Below are 17,673 nucleotides of genomic sequence, written 5' to 3' on the forward strand. Positions count from 1 at the left end.
GGGGAGGGAAAGGGTGTTTCAGAACGTGAGACATGTATTTACTAATGTCCTGTCTTGTTGTGTGTATGCCTGAGAGCACCTAAGCTTTTTAACATCTACTGCCATTGTAAACGACCAAGACAAATTTCTCCCTGCGAGATAAATAAAGATTGCCATTGTCATTGTCAAACCTTTGCAAAGAGGCGTTGATGAGCATCCGTGTGAAAGTTGACTTCCCCGAATTCTTGGCACCACAGCAAACAACCCCCGGTGGCTGGTCACCTGAACAAGCAGAAAGAAATACACTGCGTTACTACTTTTATCTATAGCGGTGAAAAAAAAAGAGAAGCGCAAGGATACAATAATGTTCACTTAGTGGCTGGAGAAAAAGGAAAGAAAAGAAAAACGACACAAAAAAAGGCGTCAGTTTTAGTAGAGGCTTTACTGCGCTCGCAACTACATAAGGTCATATGAGCGCCAAGGGGGGGATGTCAACACAGAAGTCCTTACAGGGAATCGGGCTTATTCTGCTCACCTCTCAAGCTTCAACAGCACAAGATCTGCTTCGACTATCAAGGCACCCCGGAAATAGCAGGTCACAAGGGTGTGAAAAACATACACAAGAAGTAGAGGAAAATGACGATAGTAAGGATTAGGAAAGAAAAGGCAGCAGTTCCCTGTTGCAGACCAGGAACAGTATGGGCATGGCATTGATGAATCAGCCCATTTACAATTTACACTTCTACTGTGCATAAGAACATATTAATGTCCTCCCTTTGGGAAAGGCCTAATGACACTTCAGTGAGTAGTGCCACCCCGGGGGGTAGTTACCACAGATCGTTGATACAATAACTGTCATGTCAATCCGTGATCGTTTGAACAATAACTAAGCATGATACCAACAGAGCTAACAAATCCCCTTCATATTTTCGAGAATATTAAGTCAAGGATAACAAAAGCCAACAAAGAACACAGTGACACAGGGACACGCTGACACATTGACACACCTTCCTGCTGAGAGACCAGCTTCCTCCACCGGTCCAGCACGTCCTGGTGCTCCGAGGACATGTTGAGACAGCTGGACACAAACTCGCCGTGCGGCGCCACCTTCAGGCCGACCTTGGGGAGCGTGACGCCCCGCGGCATCGACTGGTACTCCTCCCGCTGCGGCACGGGGTTGAACAGCTGCGTGTAGGGGATGAAGGTCGTGACGTAGTCGCAGAGCACCGAGTCCAGCTTCTTCACCAGCAGGACGGCTATTGTGTTGCTCCCGATGGAGTCCAACTGGACAAAGAGTTAGTTTTAGTAAGAGTTTTACGGCACTTGCAACACAATAAGGTCATTAAAGTGGCCAAGATTAAAGGTATTACAAGGGAGTAACAAACACAAAAAAGGAGGGGAGATAAAGACGATAGATGTTTGATAGGAAAGAAGGAGCAAACCACACCAGAGCACCCATCAACCACCAACTGGACAAAGAGAAACTCAAACAATTTGTAGTTGTCACAAGGAAAAATGAGCAGCTCCAAATCAACTGTGACTAAAGAAATAATACACTAATATTAATAACATTTCTGTTCTTGTTACAATATAAGTAAACCCAACTTGGTTCTAAGTAGAGCAAGAAAAATTCAGCCACTTATGGAGTTGTCTAGCTCTCACTGGCAAAATTGAAGGCAAACGAGGCAGGGGTAGGCCCAGAGCAACGTACTTAGGGAACCTAAACAAATGGGTAACGGGGAAAGATCAGGGAAATGTAGCTTTTTTAAGAACACCCATGTGAGGGGAATGAATGGAGAACCATGATCACCGATGTCTATTGCAGATATGTCACTGGATGAAGATGATGGTGTTGTCGCAGAAAGAGAAAGAACAGAAAGAGAGAAAAACTAGTTGAACCCCCTAAAATGTTTAAAATTAAAAAATAACCACTACTACACCACTGTGTCTATGGATTCTGTTCATTTCAGTCTTACTAAAGAGTAACACATTGACAAAAACAAGGGTCATTTAGTAGCAATATAGACTGAAATAATAGTGTGAAAGAAGAAAAAGTAGTAAAGAAGTAAGATCTGCTAATGTACCAAATTAATCAAGAAGTGGGGCCTACAACAGGCACCCTCCAATAACCTGTACAGTCTCTATGGAAAGATATTAAAACTTACACTCTGCTCTTGGTCAGAAAATCCTTGCTTGGTGATCTCCTCCTTCACATCCTGAGCCTTCAGCTTGTCGCCGCTGGCAAACAGAGACAAGAGGCCCCCGGTGACGGGAGAGAAGACGGGGTACGGCCGGCCGGGCTGCAGAGGGTACCCCAGTATAGTGACAGACCCCATGAGGACCGTAATGCTGGCGCGGCCATGAATGCCGGTGACAGGACAGGTGGACGGGATCACGATAAACGACTGTTTGTTGTCACCGCACGCCGTGATTCTGAAGTCAAAGGAAGGAAAAGTAGAACATCACAGTAATGAACAATTTACTGCTGGTTGCATTGCAAAAAAAAAAAAGAGAGAACAAACAGTCATGTAAAAAGAATTCTTTCTGAAGACAGATATGCGAGATGATCGGTAGAGGTTCAAACGTTTTATTAGATAAAAATTGTGTTCTGCCTATGAGGAAGATTGCCTCAAAACCCAGTCGGAAAAAGCAGAATTTGTAGTTTGACTTTCAAATTATATTTTCCAAGTATGGTACGGCATGATGGTAAAAAAAAATTAAACATGTTATAAGTAAGTTTGGCAGAAAAATGTTGAAAATTGTGATAAATATGCCAAAGAGTTAAACAACACAATCACATCATTTTTACATACATTCCAAGGAGAAGGATTGCTAAACTAAAGCAATATCCCTCTCCAATCAGTTCTCATAAAACAATTAAAAAGACAAGACATCACTTGTCTATGAATCGTAAATACACAAGCAAACAAGAAAGAAACAAAAGCTAAGACATCTTGAAAGGAAAATTACAACAGAAAAAGAAGTCAAGGTTGTCTCCAAAGAGGAATAAAATCAGAATGTTTATGAACTAAAAGAACTTGGAAGAACAAAAAAAAAGAGGCAAAGACATTTGTACAGTTTACATAAATATAATATAACAATGTAAGAAGTTGAGCAAGGTTTAAGTCACAGTACCTGTTAGACAATGCTGGTGGATTACCCCTAGCTTTCATCATCTCAGTAGTTTTCATCTTCATTTTCTTTGAGGGGACTTCTCTCTCATCTCCACTCCCATCTCTTCGTTTCTTCTGGCTACTTTCTCTTCTCCTCTCTCCCTGGTGGTAGTCAGAATTCTGCGACAGGTGGCTAGATTTCCCATCTGATCGACGAGAATAATTTTGTCTCCCTCTGTCGAAAGAATCAGCTCCACCTGCAAGGTCCAGAAGGCTGACTGGCTTTTTCGGCGGAGGTGGTACGTACTCACCTAACAAGGACAGTGGCTTTGTGTTAGCATCAGGAGATGTACCCTTTTCACCTCCATTTAGATCCTTTCGGGGCATTTCCACTACAAGTGGAGACAACTTAATCGGGTTCTCACGTACACTTGACTCCTTCCAGGATCTTTTGTCTTTGTCCACTTTCTCAGAGCGATGGTGACTGTCTCCATCCTCGTCATCTGAATCGGAGTAAAGTTTCGATTTCTGCAACTCTGCCCCATGAGACTTGGACTCATCGACGGAATCATCATCGGAAGAATCTGAGACATTTCTCTTGCGCCCAGCCCCTCTCTGGTCTCTGCCAAAATCCATATCCATTAGAGACTGCGTCTGGGAAGCATGTTTTTTATCCTCACGAGAACCAGAGCTTCGGTGGCGACTACTCCGAGACTTTGTGGCACGTTGTTCTTCTCGACCCGACGGGAGCGACAAAGACAGCAGACTCTTGGGCTGACTAATTTTCAGTACTTCGTCATCAGAGTCAACCAAGGCTTCTCTGCGATGTTTTTTGTCTCTACTTTTTTCTTTCCTGTCACTTGATGATTTCTTAGAGCTACCTTCCCGAGAATCTTCTGATTCTAAAGACCTGCTATGCCTGCTACTAGATTTTCTACTTTGAGAAGAGTAGACTTGGTATGCTGAAGTCTTTGAGTGCCTTGATGATGACATGATGGCTTGGCTATAATAATAGTATGTTCTTTGCAAAAAGAAGAGACACCTTAATCAACAACACATGAACTGCATCATTCAAAAAGGCACAGTCCACCTTGTGAAATAGTAATACAGTAATCTGAAATGAAATAAGAAAAACAATACAAAACACAGTTTTTAGTTTTTTAAGTTTTGGCTTTTTCAGAGGGTTGAAAATTCGGCGCCTTTTTAGTAGTTCCCACCCCCCAATATATATATTAGCCGTTTTTGGCCCCAAGAGTAGGGGGGTTTCTGGGGGTAATAAAAATATCGGGGGGGCTGAATTTTACCATAATTTTAAGTTTTGCAGTTGTTAGTTTGGATGTCTCGCTAGCAGCTCATCTACCTAGATCTATGCCCAAATAAGGGGGGTGGGAACTAGGCCTACCGAAAAAGCGCAAAAAATTCCATGGGTATTAGAATAAACCACAAGTTTTAATTAAAAAACAATTAATTAAATTCCTCTCCTACCAACACAGCATGAATTTTAAATGATAACTTATTAACGTTGACGTTGACGATTTAGTTGTTTGAGGCTCTAAGTAGAGCCTGTTCAACTATCTGGTTAGGCCACCTCTATTCTCACCCCGGGTCAGAATAGCACAGGCGAGTCTTTTGGCTATTCTCACCCGGTGGGCGTTCACCGTTATAATAGCCTTGGCCAACCAGTGAAGCGTTCACCCTGAAACACAGAATTCTACACTGTAATTTAAACAGAGTAATAGAATTCTGAGCTGTGAACAAACGTTCTAGATCTATTACTACTGTTAGTGTTAGCCTAAAAGCGTTCAATTTTGTCTGTGGGCAGTGGAGAGAGAGAAAGAGAGAGAGAGAGGAGTAGCGCGAGAACTTCCGGGCAAAACAAAATGGCGACCCGCGTAGTTCGGCTTGATTCGGAAAGTTAAATAGCCGTAGCATCTTTGTAAACAACCAAATTAATTTAGTTTTCTTGTTTAACATCATTTTTTAACTTTGTTTTGGTCAATTTGATCGTCCACACCGATAGACAGTATTCAGAAAGAGACAGAGAGAGAGAGAGAGGGGAGGAGTAGATCTTGCGAGAACTTCCAGGCAAAACAAAATGGCGACCCGCGTAGTTCGGCTCGATTCGAAAAGTGAAATAGCCATAGCATCTCTTTGAAGACGATCAAATTAGCTTACTTTTGTGCTATACGCCCTACGTAATTTTTTCTTGGCTTTTATCAATTTGATCATCCACACCAAATAGACAGTATTCCAAAATGAAAAACAGGTCTTGTTTCACACCGGGTGAGAATAGCCTACGCTGGCAAGTCTCACCCGGGGTGAGAGGTAGACCGTATTTCTATTCTCACCCCGGGTGAGAATAGCCAAGTTTTCCATCTGGTAATGAACGACAATAATGCATGGCATGCAGGCTAGACCCATAACAGCATTTCTTCTTTTTTTTTTTACTTCTGAAGGATGAATTATTCCTTTTCATTAGATATATATTGTTTTCTATTGATAGAGATACACATATTTTAAATAATTTTTACTCTGGCTCTGGGTTCGGCCTACGGAAGCATGCCATTTGGATCATTTGTCTAGACTCTAGACTTCTAGTCTAGAATTGACATTTTAAAGGAACTTATAAAACTAGATCTAGATCTAGAATCTAACACTAATTTGAAGGTGGAGAGTAAAACAAAACTTAATTTACGGAAGGACTTGGAACCGTAACGAGCGACCACCCCATCAAACACTAGGCCTTCCCTAACCCTAATCTAACCCTACCCCTAGTCTCTAGAGTCTAGACTCTAGATCTACCCCTACCCCTAGCCCTCAATTCTGCTCTGTCTCATAGTGGTCGCTCGTTACGGAAGTCCTCCCTAATTTACAACTACAGTGTTAAAGTGCTGTAATATAATGACTGTCACCAATACTAAAAAAATACTCAAAATAAAAATGAAATTGTGACAAACTGGGGCAGCCCACCGGCCAACACTCCCACCGCTTCGTTCGCCGGTACTGGCCGTGGTCTCGTTCACCTGTGTGATTATTGTACTAAAATGAAGCACAACTTTACGAAACACAGCACAGAAACAATAAAAATAAAAATTACAATAACACATGCCCGAATTTTGTGGATCGAAGTGGTCAACAATCATCTAGATCTAACAGTACAGTGTGTGTGTGTTCATTCGGAATCGCTGGAGCTTCTCACAATAATCTCCCTTGAAAAAGTGTCTAATTGTCGCCAAGCGTAATTAACAACTTACCCAACAGTTGAGGGGTTTTTTTTGGTCTAAAGAATAAATTAATTGTAGTTGTAAATAAGATTTATGTTTTAATAAATACTATATTTTGATTAATTTATACTCTTTCAACAGCCCGAAAGACTATTTTTGTTTTAATTAGAAGTTAACTATGATTGCATCTATTAGATTATTGATAGACTCGTATAGTAGTATGACCAAAGAAGTAAACGTCTTTTATCGTGAAGGTAAAAACAGCACTTTCGATCTCGTTTGACCCTTTGGCCGGTCAGCCTTTTCTCAGTTCAAGTTTCCAAAGTCAATGTGTTATTACTCCCTGTCTAAATAATGGGAGGGTCAGGGAGCACTACCAGAAGGGTCGTCGTTGAAGATGCCGGTGACGATGTTGTGAAGGTAACCTGCCTGTAACGGCTTGCATATATTTCGTCCGTTATTTTAGCCTCTTGGCTCCGAACTGTACTGTTAGCTTTTCTGTGTAAACACAGGCGCCTACACTACTATTTTATGTAGGCCTATACCTCTATATACTATTGTGTGTGTAGTGTGTATCAATCTGCTACTGAACTGTAGTAGGCTTGTATAAACAGTACAGCCTCTCTATAACAACCATCGAATAGCGACATCCTCTGTTACTGCCAACGTCGATCAGTCTTGATTTCTTGCAGTACCTTTTGAAGGTATTTTTTCAAATGAAGTATAGAGTCCGGGAACGTTGCCCCAACGACAAAGACAAAGTAACTGTGTCTGAATTATATTCAGACTTTTAAAAATCTCTAGATCTAGAAATTGAATTTGATGCAAAAAATGCTTCTTCCCAGTCCTCGCAGAATGGCAGAATGAAAAATGACGCCTAAATCTCGCAAATATTACCAAAAAATCTCGAGAACGGAAACCGTTCGGAGAAATAGAGTTCAAGTTTATTTTCCCGAACGTTCGGAGTTCTAAATAGTCACTTCGTTTTTCCTTATAATAGTACTTTTTGGTTGCCTCTCTCTAAAACGACAACTCTCTACAACATTTTTGTTTGGTCCCGACAATGGTGTTTAATGATCATATGATGTCCTGACTGACATTACACTTGTTATCACTCTGCAGGTGTAACATCGTTAGTAACTCGACTTCTATTGTTTGATTTTTTTAAAAGATAGACCTGACTATGTCTTGTACAGTCTCTTGTAAGGTGACCCTCAAATCCCTCGTTTGCAGGTTCTGACACTCACTGACAGCATAAACTTTACTCAGCCTGCCCAAATAAATAAAATATTATCGTATGGAATGCGGTGTTAGATCTAAATATACATTTTTTTTTAAAGCGCACTTCACAGAAACTCACACTTTAATAGGCCTATAACTGATTTATAAATAACTGTACGCCCATTGGCTTACGTTTACAGTTTGCTGTTGTTTGATGTTTAATGCATGCTCATTTATGTTATAATATTTATTTCTACATTTTTTATGGGAACGGAACACAAAGTTCAAAGACAAGCTCAAACATGTATTACAATAATGTATACATTATATAATATATATATATATAACTAGACCTAGACTGTCCTAGATGCAATTATAGATATTTGACAGCGTTGATCTGCTGAGTGGCAGCCGTTTGACTCATCAAAATAAAATCTAAAAAATGGTGGGTCTTGTTAGCTGTTTTTTGTATCCTGACAGTTCGGTGAAATAGATATGATGTCTAGAGAGTACCTAAATTCAATATATATTATTTATATAGCCTACTTCTGATCTTTCTTTTCATCTTATTTATGTAGATCTCAGAAGCAGTTGTGAGGAGACTAAAAGGAATCCCAGATAGAGACAATGCAGGTATGTACTGGCAAATCTTACAAAGATTTATATACCTCTCCGTGAACTGCGCAGCATTTTTCAAAAGAAAAGCTAGTTACTGGGAAATTCCCATTGTTTTGAATTTTGTTACTAAGTACTCTGAGTTTTTCTGTTGGGGGCACTAAATTGCACCGTTGTTGAATGTTTGGGTTGAGTTGTCATGGCAACATATCACAAAGCACTTCCACTTCAGCAAAAACATCAGGTCAGAATTTGTCATCATCTGACCATAATGGAAAATAAGGATGAAAGTGAGGATGTTTTCAGGTTAAAGCTTTTAAAAGTCTAGATAAATGATAATGTGATGAATTGTTTCTATGTCAGGGCACACTAGATTCTAGATTCAAATCTTTCTAATGATAATTTTTTATAATTATCAAGCTGGAGAAAGTCATTGATTATTGTTCTGTGACATTACCCACATGATTATGTCATCTTTATAGTATGCTGTCCACTGGTCATGGTCAAAACAGAATTGAAGTCAATATAAAAAAATTTGTTTGTGGTAAAATGATAACTTGTTTTATTTTATCCCAATTTATCCTCAACATAACAGGGATTTGTTGCAGTTTTATGATCCAATTATTGAGACATTTTTTTTTCCCATTTGGGTCAGGTGTTAAAGGTAAACTTAGATATAGATTAGATCTAGATTTAGGTGCAAGGGCTGTTTTTTCCATTAAAAAAAAATTGTGGTAGTTTTCCTGAAATTACAAAATGTTACTTTAAAGAAATTATTCACATTAATCATTTAGTGCCACAAATACTGTGTGACAGTGATACACTGTACTGTCATTGCACATGCCGACCATTAATTTTCTTGTGTCCTATTTCTACAGGTTCAGACGTTCCTCCTCCAATTGTAAGTGTATGCCGTTTTTTTAGTCTGTGTCATTTTTATCTTTGAGTAGTAAAATAGTATTTCTTAATTTCTGCATATATTGTTTAGCTTTTGAAGCAGTTGCCCGTCTTAGAACTCAGTCAGTAGTATGGTTTTACCCTGCTACTTTTTGTGAATTGTAATATTATAAGATGATTCCTTTTTATAATAAATGGAAAAATAAAAAAGATTTTTAAAGTTAATATATGAGCTAGTCCTTCTTTGTTCCACGTTCACGTGCGAAATAAAAGAAGGGGATTTAAGTTTTTATTGAATTGAACTCTTTTTTGTCGAGAGACTCAGAGACTAAAACATTTCACGTCTTTGCATGTCATGTCACCTGCTATTGTTCATGGTTGTTTTGCATGTTATTTTGAGCTGACAGATTTTTATAAATAAGTGTATCTTCTTCTTGAATCAAACCTATGCAAAGTATTCTGGGGACACAACAGATTTGTCCTATTTCTTTTCTATCTCTCTTTCCGTTTCTGTCCATCTATCTCTCTTTTCCCCTCTCTGCTAAAAACTGTTCTTGTGTTGATGTGCTTCTCTTTACTGTGACTCATTGTTTCTTCCCTCATCAAATACTTATGAACAACTCATATCATGTAATTGTTCTGTCTGTGTTGTTTCTATGAGCAGCCAAGTCCTACATCAAGACCTGACCAAAGACTCTACTCACAGGAAATCAATCAAGAAGTGGAAGATTTTTATGTACAAAAACTGAAAGAACTTCAAGAAAGGGTATGTTGTGGAAATTTTGTTTCTGGAATTTGCACATCTGAATTTAACATAATTAATATTTATCTTGATTAACACTTAAAGCAGAGAAAACAAAGCTTTGAATCTTATTGCTGTGTGACATATTTTTTCATTCATTGATGAATTAATATTTCTTTTATGAAGAATTGTTTTATGTTGACATCAAATGCTTTAAATCTCTGCAACCGATGAAAAAAATCATATAGTCATAACACTAAATTCAGACCTATAATGAAAGAAGTCAACAATCACAGTCTTGGTGTCTTCTCTTTTTCCTTACTTTGATTTTTTTTAATGGATGTGCCCATCATCTCATCTAACCACAAACTTCTTTTATTAGATGCACTCCAAATACAATACCGATTTGAGCTCCCGAAAAATAATTAATGTCTGAATAGAAAGTGTTTGACGGAATGAAAAAAAAAATAGTCTAAAATTTTAATAAAAATTACCCAGTGAATTATAACGCTTTTAAGATAACTGTCTTTTATTTAGAAAAATGGGTGTCTGTGCATTGCTGTGTTTCCAAATGCTCAGCTTTGTATGTAAAAGAGAGACTGTTTGAATTTTTCAGGTATTGGTCACCATCCAGTAAAGCTTGTGTACATTTTTAAATTCCAGAATGCTGCTCTTCAAAAACAGACAAATGACCAATTTGCAAAGGCAGTGAAGGAGGTGGAAGAGAAGTTTGTGTGAGTAATTTGTTGATGTCTCTGTTTACTCATCGAGAGACTTTTTTCTTTCATTTGTGATAGAGAGAGATAGACTTTATTTTTTAAAATACTTATTTTGCTATTGATGAGTAAGTGTGTATGTTCATGAGTTCCTGTAATATTTGCTGTAGGGTGCACAGACATCTGCACTGTGGAAATCATAAATGCATTACATAAACGCTATCCATTATTATGACAAGGAGGCCTGTTGTTATTAATGCCATTTTTGTTTTTGAAGCTTTGGGTTTTTCCACAAATTTTTGGTCTTTATTTATGGGGCAGGGTTAACTTTTATACTCGCAAAAATACTTGTCTGGTGTACATATCGTTCTTCATTAATCAGTTTTGTAAATGATTGTACTACAAGATTGTTGTCTTTGATGTGTTTCGGGTTCCACTGTATTTTAATTTTACACAGGAACTACACAGCGTCCCCGGTGTGCCAGGACCTTCAGACTAAAGTGTTGCAGTGTTACCAGGACAACGCTAACGAGGTCCTCAACTGCTCGGCCATAGTCAATGCTTTCTCCACTTGTGTAGATCGGGCGAGAATGGTGAGTCTTAAGTGTGGTTTGATTGGGTTGGGTTTTTTTTCATGTATTTTTTCATTAAAATTATCTGGAAAATGGCTGGATAGTTGGTCAGTCCTTTTTTTTTTTTTTTCTGAAGAAATACTTGTCTTTCTTTTTTTTTATCCTATTCCTTTGCTGTTGCGGCACACAAAATTATTAGAAGTTAATTTTTTAAGCTAACATAACAAACTTGATGGAATTGTTACAATTTTTATTCAGTTTAACGAAAATATGATCATAATACCTTTGATTCCGGTTGTTTAAAAAAATTTGGCTACCCCAACCCACTGCCAACCTTCCTGGTGTATAGGGGAAGAAAATTACAAAAACTACCCAGACCCGGACAGTCTACGTCACTACGTCATATGCAGCTGTCTAACTTAAACAGTATTAACACCAACACCCTCTTTGCATTGAGCCCTTGTAGTCGCACAGTGCCACTTTGCCCTTAGAAAAACTTTAGACTTTGGAAGTGACAAAGCCAGGAATAAGGCAAACATTAGATTGACGAAGTGTTAGAAAATTCCTGTCCTTTTGTATCATCACACCTTTGTTTATGTTTCATAACTGGACTACAACCACTGTCGTTAGCACCCCATTGAAGATGATTTTCCATGACCATTGTATTATGAGTTTTTAAACCAGTTTACTAATTTTCTATCTTTTGATTACTAAAACATTTGCTGGTAGGTGGGCAGCCGTGTAATTGATATCAAATTTTAGGGCAGCAAAGTTATTAAAAATGTTTTCTGTGTTGAGATGGAGTAAAACAAAAATATTGTTTACCCCTTAACAATACTCAATACCTGTCCTATACTTTAGAACTAGGAAGTCCTGATGAATGTTCTTTTGTTTCTGTAGTAATATAGCAATTCTGTTACCGTTTTACAAGGCCGTCACCAGACATTTGGTGGATGCAGAGTTGGACTATTCAGACCATCATGAGCGCTTTCCTCTGAAATATACCAGCAGGTTGAAACAAAAGTGTTTTTGTTAAATGGTTTCACAAGCAGACGCATGCTGAAGAGTTCAAGTTATCTGTTGATTTTTTCCACAATTCATAGAAAATATATAATAACAGCTGGTTTTTAGAAAAATGTTCCTTTGACTGTTGGGTTTACACGTTCATTTTTTAAAAAAAAGGTTTATTGGTTTTTCAAACTGGTTCATGAGAATGAATTTTGCTTCTGGAGAGTTGACTCCTTTGATTTTGTTATTTATTATTTTTCTCTGTATATTAGAAGTAGTATGTTCAGTTATTCAAAGTTGCAAAAAGAGATTTTGATGAGTGAAAGGTAAACAAAAAGGAGCTGTGAAAATGTGAATTGATCTATTTAAAAAAAGCACTTCGGATCAGTATATGACTCTTTTTTTCACTTTTTGTGTTTGATGTTGATGTCGAAGGGAGAGGGGGTGGGGGGGGGGAGATTGTGGAAGATACTTGCCCTGTTTGTGTGTTGTTGCAATTTTGCTTTCAGTGTACAACGGGCTTTAAAATTTTATTTCCTGGAAGCAGGTGAGCATATAACAGCTGTTCTTGTTTGTGACTGAAAAGGCTCACCTCGCCTGGCAGAAGTTTGAGAAAGCAAAACTTTCCTCAGTGGACATGAATGGGAGTGTGCAGACAGAAATTCCCAGTTGTAGCTGTAGTCTGCTCTTGTTACAAATTTAGGTTGAGATAACTGCTCTTTTGTGAAGTAACAGTTGTATACATGTATTTATATTTATATAGGGGTGGTTAATTCAGGTGACAGCTAATCCTCCTCAACAGAAGAATCAGAATCAGGGTGACGAATAAAAAAAGGTAAAAAAAATAGAACCAGATTTGAAGAAAAATATTTTATTATATTGAGAGTCATCCGATTGTTGTTTTAACTTTTTTTTTTAAAGATTGCCAGTCCTATCTCACTGCCAGATCAACATTGTACATCTCGCAGCTCTGCTCTCGAGGTGCAGTTATATACTCAGTGTCCGGACAAATAGGAAGTAGTTACCTATATTTTTTGTCAGTGACATGCTAATGTTTTTAAGATGTTTTTTTCTTTCTGTTTGTTTCTCCAGGCCGCCTCCTCTTCCCGAATGCAGACAGTGAGCTGAGAGTCTCTGCCATTTAAGTTTGTGTAATGTAGAGATCAAGTCAAGATGGAAAGTTCTTAAAATCTGTACATATATAAAGATGTATGCAGAATTAGAGGGAAGTCAAATGTGATGATTTTCGCAATTTTCGTGCTTTATCCACTCATCTGACATTACAATGCTTTCTTTTTTTTAACTTTTTTTTTCATCTTTTACTCTCTCCCACTAGACCGCTACAAATGTCCGTTGTTCCCAGTACAAAGTAGTTTGGGTAAGGGGTCTGGCATATATAAGAATTTAAGAATTTGAAGATTTTTCTCTTTTCATGTCAGTGTAAGCTTTTCTATTATGACAATATTATGTGAAAGTGTGTGATATGTAATCTGCCTTGAGTGAAGAGAGTAGCCAATGTCTGTGGTGGTAGAATATATTTTATTATCACGTTTCCTGAACTTTTTGACACTCTGAAGAAAGCTGTGGGTGCTTTTATCGCGTCATCATCCAGCTGTAAACCGTCTCTTTTTTCTGTCCTTGTTTTGTGAATGAAAATAAAGACAGAAAACTACAATGACATTACTTGTTGGTTTGTGTTTCTGGATGCTATTGGTGTCTTGTCTAGAGTTACGTAAGTAGGTGGTTGGCAGGTGCTCTGGTGTGGTTTGCTTCTTCTTTCCTATCAAACATCTGTCATCTTTATCTCCTCTCCCCTCCTTCTTTTTTGTGTTTGTTACTCTCTTGTAACACCTCTAATCTTCGGCACTTTTATGACCTTATTGTGTTGCAAGTGCTGTAAAACACTTACTAAAACTAAGAGTTAGGTAATAATGTTTTATTATGTCCACACACTTCCAGTAAGTTCCAGGACTGAACGACTTGAAAGTGTGGAGTAGGACTGAAATTGAGCATAGTTCTTGTTGACTGCTAACTGATACATTTCTGTCCCGGTTGTTTTATGCAAAAAAAATTCTGAAATTATGCAAACTGAGCCCAAAAATGTGAAATTATACGATTCTGTTAATTTTAACAAAGAATGATGAAGGGAAAAAAATCAGAAATTATGCAAAAAATGATCAAATTTTGCTAAATTATGCGAGGTGCCTAAAACCGCGCGGACAGACATTTGGCGTCGGTGGCCTAGTGGTTAGGCTACCGGAATCATAATCCTGAGGTTTGCAGGTTCGGGGGTTGAAGCCGCGGGACCGACGTTGTGTCCTTGGGAAAAGCACTTTACACGAATTTTCCTCACTTCACCCAGGTCGGAATGGATACCCGGCCCATAGACAGCAAAAGATCTTGTCAGTATGTTAGTGTTTTAGTGCCTATAAATGGCTGCTTGCACTGTATGCTTCCCAGGAAGTTGAGGTCGTTTCAGAATGCTCTCAGTCTCAGGTCTGCTGGGGTAATAGTATAGATTGTGAGGCGCATAGAGCTGGCTGTTGAGCGGGGAATTGCTCTATACTATACAAAGGCTATCTATTAGTATTATTATTATTATTTATCTACTCCTTTACTGAAGCATGTGTTATGTCAATACAGCAGACTAAACCTGCGAGAAATCTGTGCTCAAAGGGGCACAACTCTTCCCTTCGTTCATGTCTTTTTCCCGAAGGCACACTCTTTCAATCGGGCGCCAGACAATAAGATGCAAAGTGACCAAATTTTAAATTTTTCAATAATTAAGCCGAGAATCGAACCCCAATCCAGATTAGAACCCTGAGGCCAACATATGCCAAACCAAGGCCCTGCCCTCAGAGGATATCAAACAAAACCGGAGATTTCTCGGGTTGTTTGTTTCTATATTTATTTATTTTTTAAATCTTGTCCTGGCTTTCTTAGCAACGTTAGTTTGGAGTTTTGTTTGATATTTTTGTAAACGCATAGAGGTCGTCTTATCAACAGTTCTAGTCAGAAGATTGATGACCTGAAATAGTATTTGGTCCCTACACACTACACTCACCACTTAACCTTAGGTATAAAACAAGGAGTACTATACACCAATCCCCCCTATATTTTAATTATGTAAGGTTACGCTGCACGTTTTTAGAATAATGTTTTTTTATGTCTCTCCTGGGTGGGTGGTTGGCGGGTGCCCTGGTGTGGTTTGCTCCTTCTTTCCTACCAAACAACTATCGTCTTTATCTCTCCTCCTTCCTTTTTATGCTTGTTACTCTCTTCTAACATCTCTAATCTTTGGCACTTATATATGACCTTATTGTGTTGCAAGTGTCGTAAAACTCTTACTAAAACTAAAACTGTGTCTCCTGTAAAATGTTCCTTCCTGCATGTAGCCGGTTTGTGGATAACACCAGAGAGACTGCTGTGAGAAAAGAAAGGCAATTTCTTCGCTTCCTGTTAGTGGATCAACTACACTCGTAATCGTAAAGCACAGGCTAGATCTAATCCTTATACCTGTTACCTCCTCGTGAAGTTCTTTCGTTTTTACTTCCTTTCTTTCTTTCTTTCTTTCTTTCTTTCTTTCTTTCTTTCTTTCTTTCGCACTCCTTTTATTCGTCCCCCTATGACTATAAGGCAGATTGTAAGTAAGTCGATTCCTTAAGAATAAGGAGTAGGCCCCTATACCACTTAGATAACTCAGACAGCTGTGAGAAAAGAAAAGGCAATTCCTTCACTTCCTGTTGGTGGAACAGCGACACTCGTAAAGCACAGGCTAATCCCTTATACGCCTGTTATCTCCTCGTGAAGTTCTTTAGTTTTTTCTTCCTTTCTTTCTTTCTTTCTTTCTTTCTTTCTTTCTTTCTTTCTTTCTTTCTTTCGTTCTTTCATCTTTCTTTCTTCTTTCTTTCGCCCTGATCCTCCCCCCCCCCCCAATGAAACAGATTATCGGATAATGAACACACTTCATTTGTCGTGTATAGATTAAGTGAGTTGATTGCATATAATATAATATAGGAATAAGGAGTATATATATATGCCCAAGCTACCACATCGATAATTTAACAATATACCTGGCATTTTAAATAACAATAATTAGGCCTGTAATAGACTGGCGAACAGTGATTGATAGACAGGCGATAAGCGCTAGGGGCAATTAGGAGGTTTTACAGTAATCTAGAACCGAGACTAACTACAAAATAGCACTGCAATTTAATAACGTATGTCCTAATTCTAATGAGTTGCGTTTAGTCAAGCCCCAGAGCCTTGGCGAGAAGATGCAATACCAAGAGTCTCCTACTGACGAAGTTCATGTTAAAAATAAGGGAATAAATATTACAGAAAGTATCTTGTTTGTAAGAGTAAGTTTGAAAGAAAAAAGAATAATAATAATAGATCTTTGTCGTTTTCTTTCAGAAATTTTTTTAAAGAGCCGAAACACGTTTTTGGTCGTTACTATCGAGGACACGACCGCTGAAAATGATAACATACATATTTGATTAAGAACTAAAAAAGGAATATAGATAAAACAGAAGAAAAAAACATACAGCAACAAAAAATTACCGCTGGCCAATATGGGGCTCGAACCCATGACATTCGCGTTATTAGCACGACGCTCTAACCAACTGAGCTAACCGGCCACCTTACTCGGCGAGAGGTACCTAACAATATATACAATACTTTACTTTGCTCACTCCGTATCTTTAATCTATGTTAAGTGTTTACATTCCCTTTTTAATGTATAAATTTCTATTACATATTAGAAATTACATGCTTATAAAAAAAATGAAAAAGGGTAGTTAAAAAATAATACATTTCCAAAATAGATCAAGGTTAAGTTTGGTCGGAAGTTGCTTACTAAGGGACATCACTCTGAAAATGAGAATGACACTATTGTATACTGATTCATCGCCCTTGACCTAGAACTAGAATGAATTCAATTGCGCTGCTGAGGATACTTTCCACTTTAACTCTAACGTTAGATCTAGATCTAGATATCTAAATGTTCTGTGTCTTTATACGATAGACTAGACACACACAAAAAAAGGTAAAAACATACATGTATCAAATTCACGCAATGAATTAAGATGTCCCATTCGTTTGAACGAATTATTTTAGTTTTTATGAAATCGAAAATGAAGAGGCAAAATTGTAACAACTTACACTTACAAGTACAAGAGAACAAGGTCAAATTTCTTCTGTACTGAAGCCACCATCGAGATAGATCTAGTCAAAGTCAATTTTTTATTCTTTCTGAAGTTTCTTTTGATTGTGTACATTTGTACATTTATTGTTCCTAGATCTAGATCTACATGTAGGCTACCGTTTCTCTCTAAATCGACGGAAATCTTTTTGTTAAGTTCGGATTTTGCTATGTGGGTGTTTTAGAAACGAAAAATATACCTGTACAAGAAAAGAACATGACAGTCAGTTTGCTATACATGTATCTTTGTCTCTCGACTTCGTGTTTCGCTATATAAAGCCTCTTATGTGCGTGTGTTGGTGTGTGTGTATGTGTGTGTGTGTGTGTGTGTTTGCGTGCGTATCTCTCTCTCTCTCTCTCTCTCTCTCCCTCATTCTCTCTCT

The 17,673-nt window shown here is 38.1% G+C and overlaps 2 protein-coding genes and 1 non-coding gene across 4 annotated transcripts in view; 1 reads left to right on the forward strand and 2 right to left on the reverse strand.

The window, feature by feature from the left end:
* The window catches only part of LOC101854348 (polynucleotide 5'-hydroxyl-kinase NOL9), a gene marked incomplete in the record, with an annotated part of 17,512 nt that extends 12,601 nt beyond the window's left edge, over positions 1 to 4,911 (reverse strand). Inside the window, 4 exon segments of the mRNA XM_013085284.2 lie at positions 171 to 261; positions 987 to 1,263; positions 2,145 to 2,412; positions 3,115 to 4,911. Coding sequence (XP_012940738.1) covers positions 171 to 261; positions 987 to 1,263; positions 2,145 to 2,412; positions 3,115 to 4,085 — 1,607 coding nt within the window.
* A 1,654-nt stretch (positions 4,912 to 6,565) lies between these two features.
* LOC101851514 (MICOS complex subunit Mic19) lies at positions 6,566 to 13,766 on the forward strand. 2 transcript variants are annotated; one of them, XM_005103189.3, is made up of 8 exons: positions 6,566 to 6,736; positions 8,116 to 8,170; positions 9,031 to 9,053; positions 9,714 to 9,815; positions 10,455 to 10,525; positions 10,965 to 11,100; positions 12,011 to 12,090; positions 13,180 to 13,766. In XM_005103189.3, the coding sequence occupies exons 1-8, from the start codon at positions 6,671 to 6,673 to the stop codon at positions 13,208 to 13,210; spliced, it is 564 nt and encodes a 187-aa protein (XP_005103246.1). In that variant the 5' UTR covers positions 6,566 to 6,670; the 3' UTR covers positions 13,211 to 13,766. The 2 variants fall into 2 exon arrangements, with proteins under 2 accessions (XP_005103246.1, XP_005103247.1); XM_005103190.3 differs by lacking the exon at positions 12,011 to 12,090 and having other exon boundaries at positions 6,571 to 6,736.
* Positions 13,767 to 16,653: 2,887 nt separating this feature from the next.
* On the reverse strand, positions 16,654 to 16,727 carry TRNAI-AAU. The gene has a single exon. It is a non-coding gene; the product is annotated as a tRNA-Ile (tRNA).
* Positions 16,728 to 17,673: the final 946 nt, after the last annotated feature.

Source organism: Aplysia californica, unplaced genomic scaffold (assembly GCF_000002075.1).
Source record: "Aplysia californica isolate F4 #8 unplaced genomic scaffold, AplCal3.0 scaffold00362, whole genome shotgun sequence".
Taxonomy (NCBI): Eukaryota; Metazoa; Mollusca; class Gastropoda; order Aplysiida; family Aplysiidae; genus Aplysia; species Aplysia californica.

Coding starts and splice junctions, on each gene's coding strand:
- LOC101851514 (XM_005103189.3), top strand. CDS start 6,671: ATGGGAGGGTCAGGGAGCACTACCAGAAGGGTCGTCGTTGAAGATGCC. Junction 8,171..9,030: donor CCCAGATAGAGACAATGCAG/GTATGTACTGGC, acceptor CTATTTCTACAG/GTTCAGACGTTCCTCCTCCA. Junction 11,101..12,010: donor GTGTAGATCGGGCGAGAATG/GTGAGTCTTAAG, acceptor CCGTTTTACAAG/GCCGTCACCAGACATTTGGT.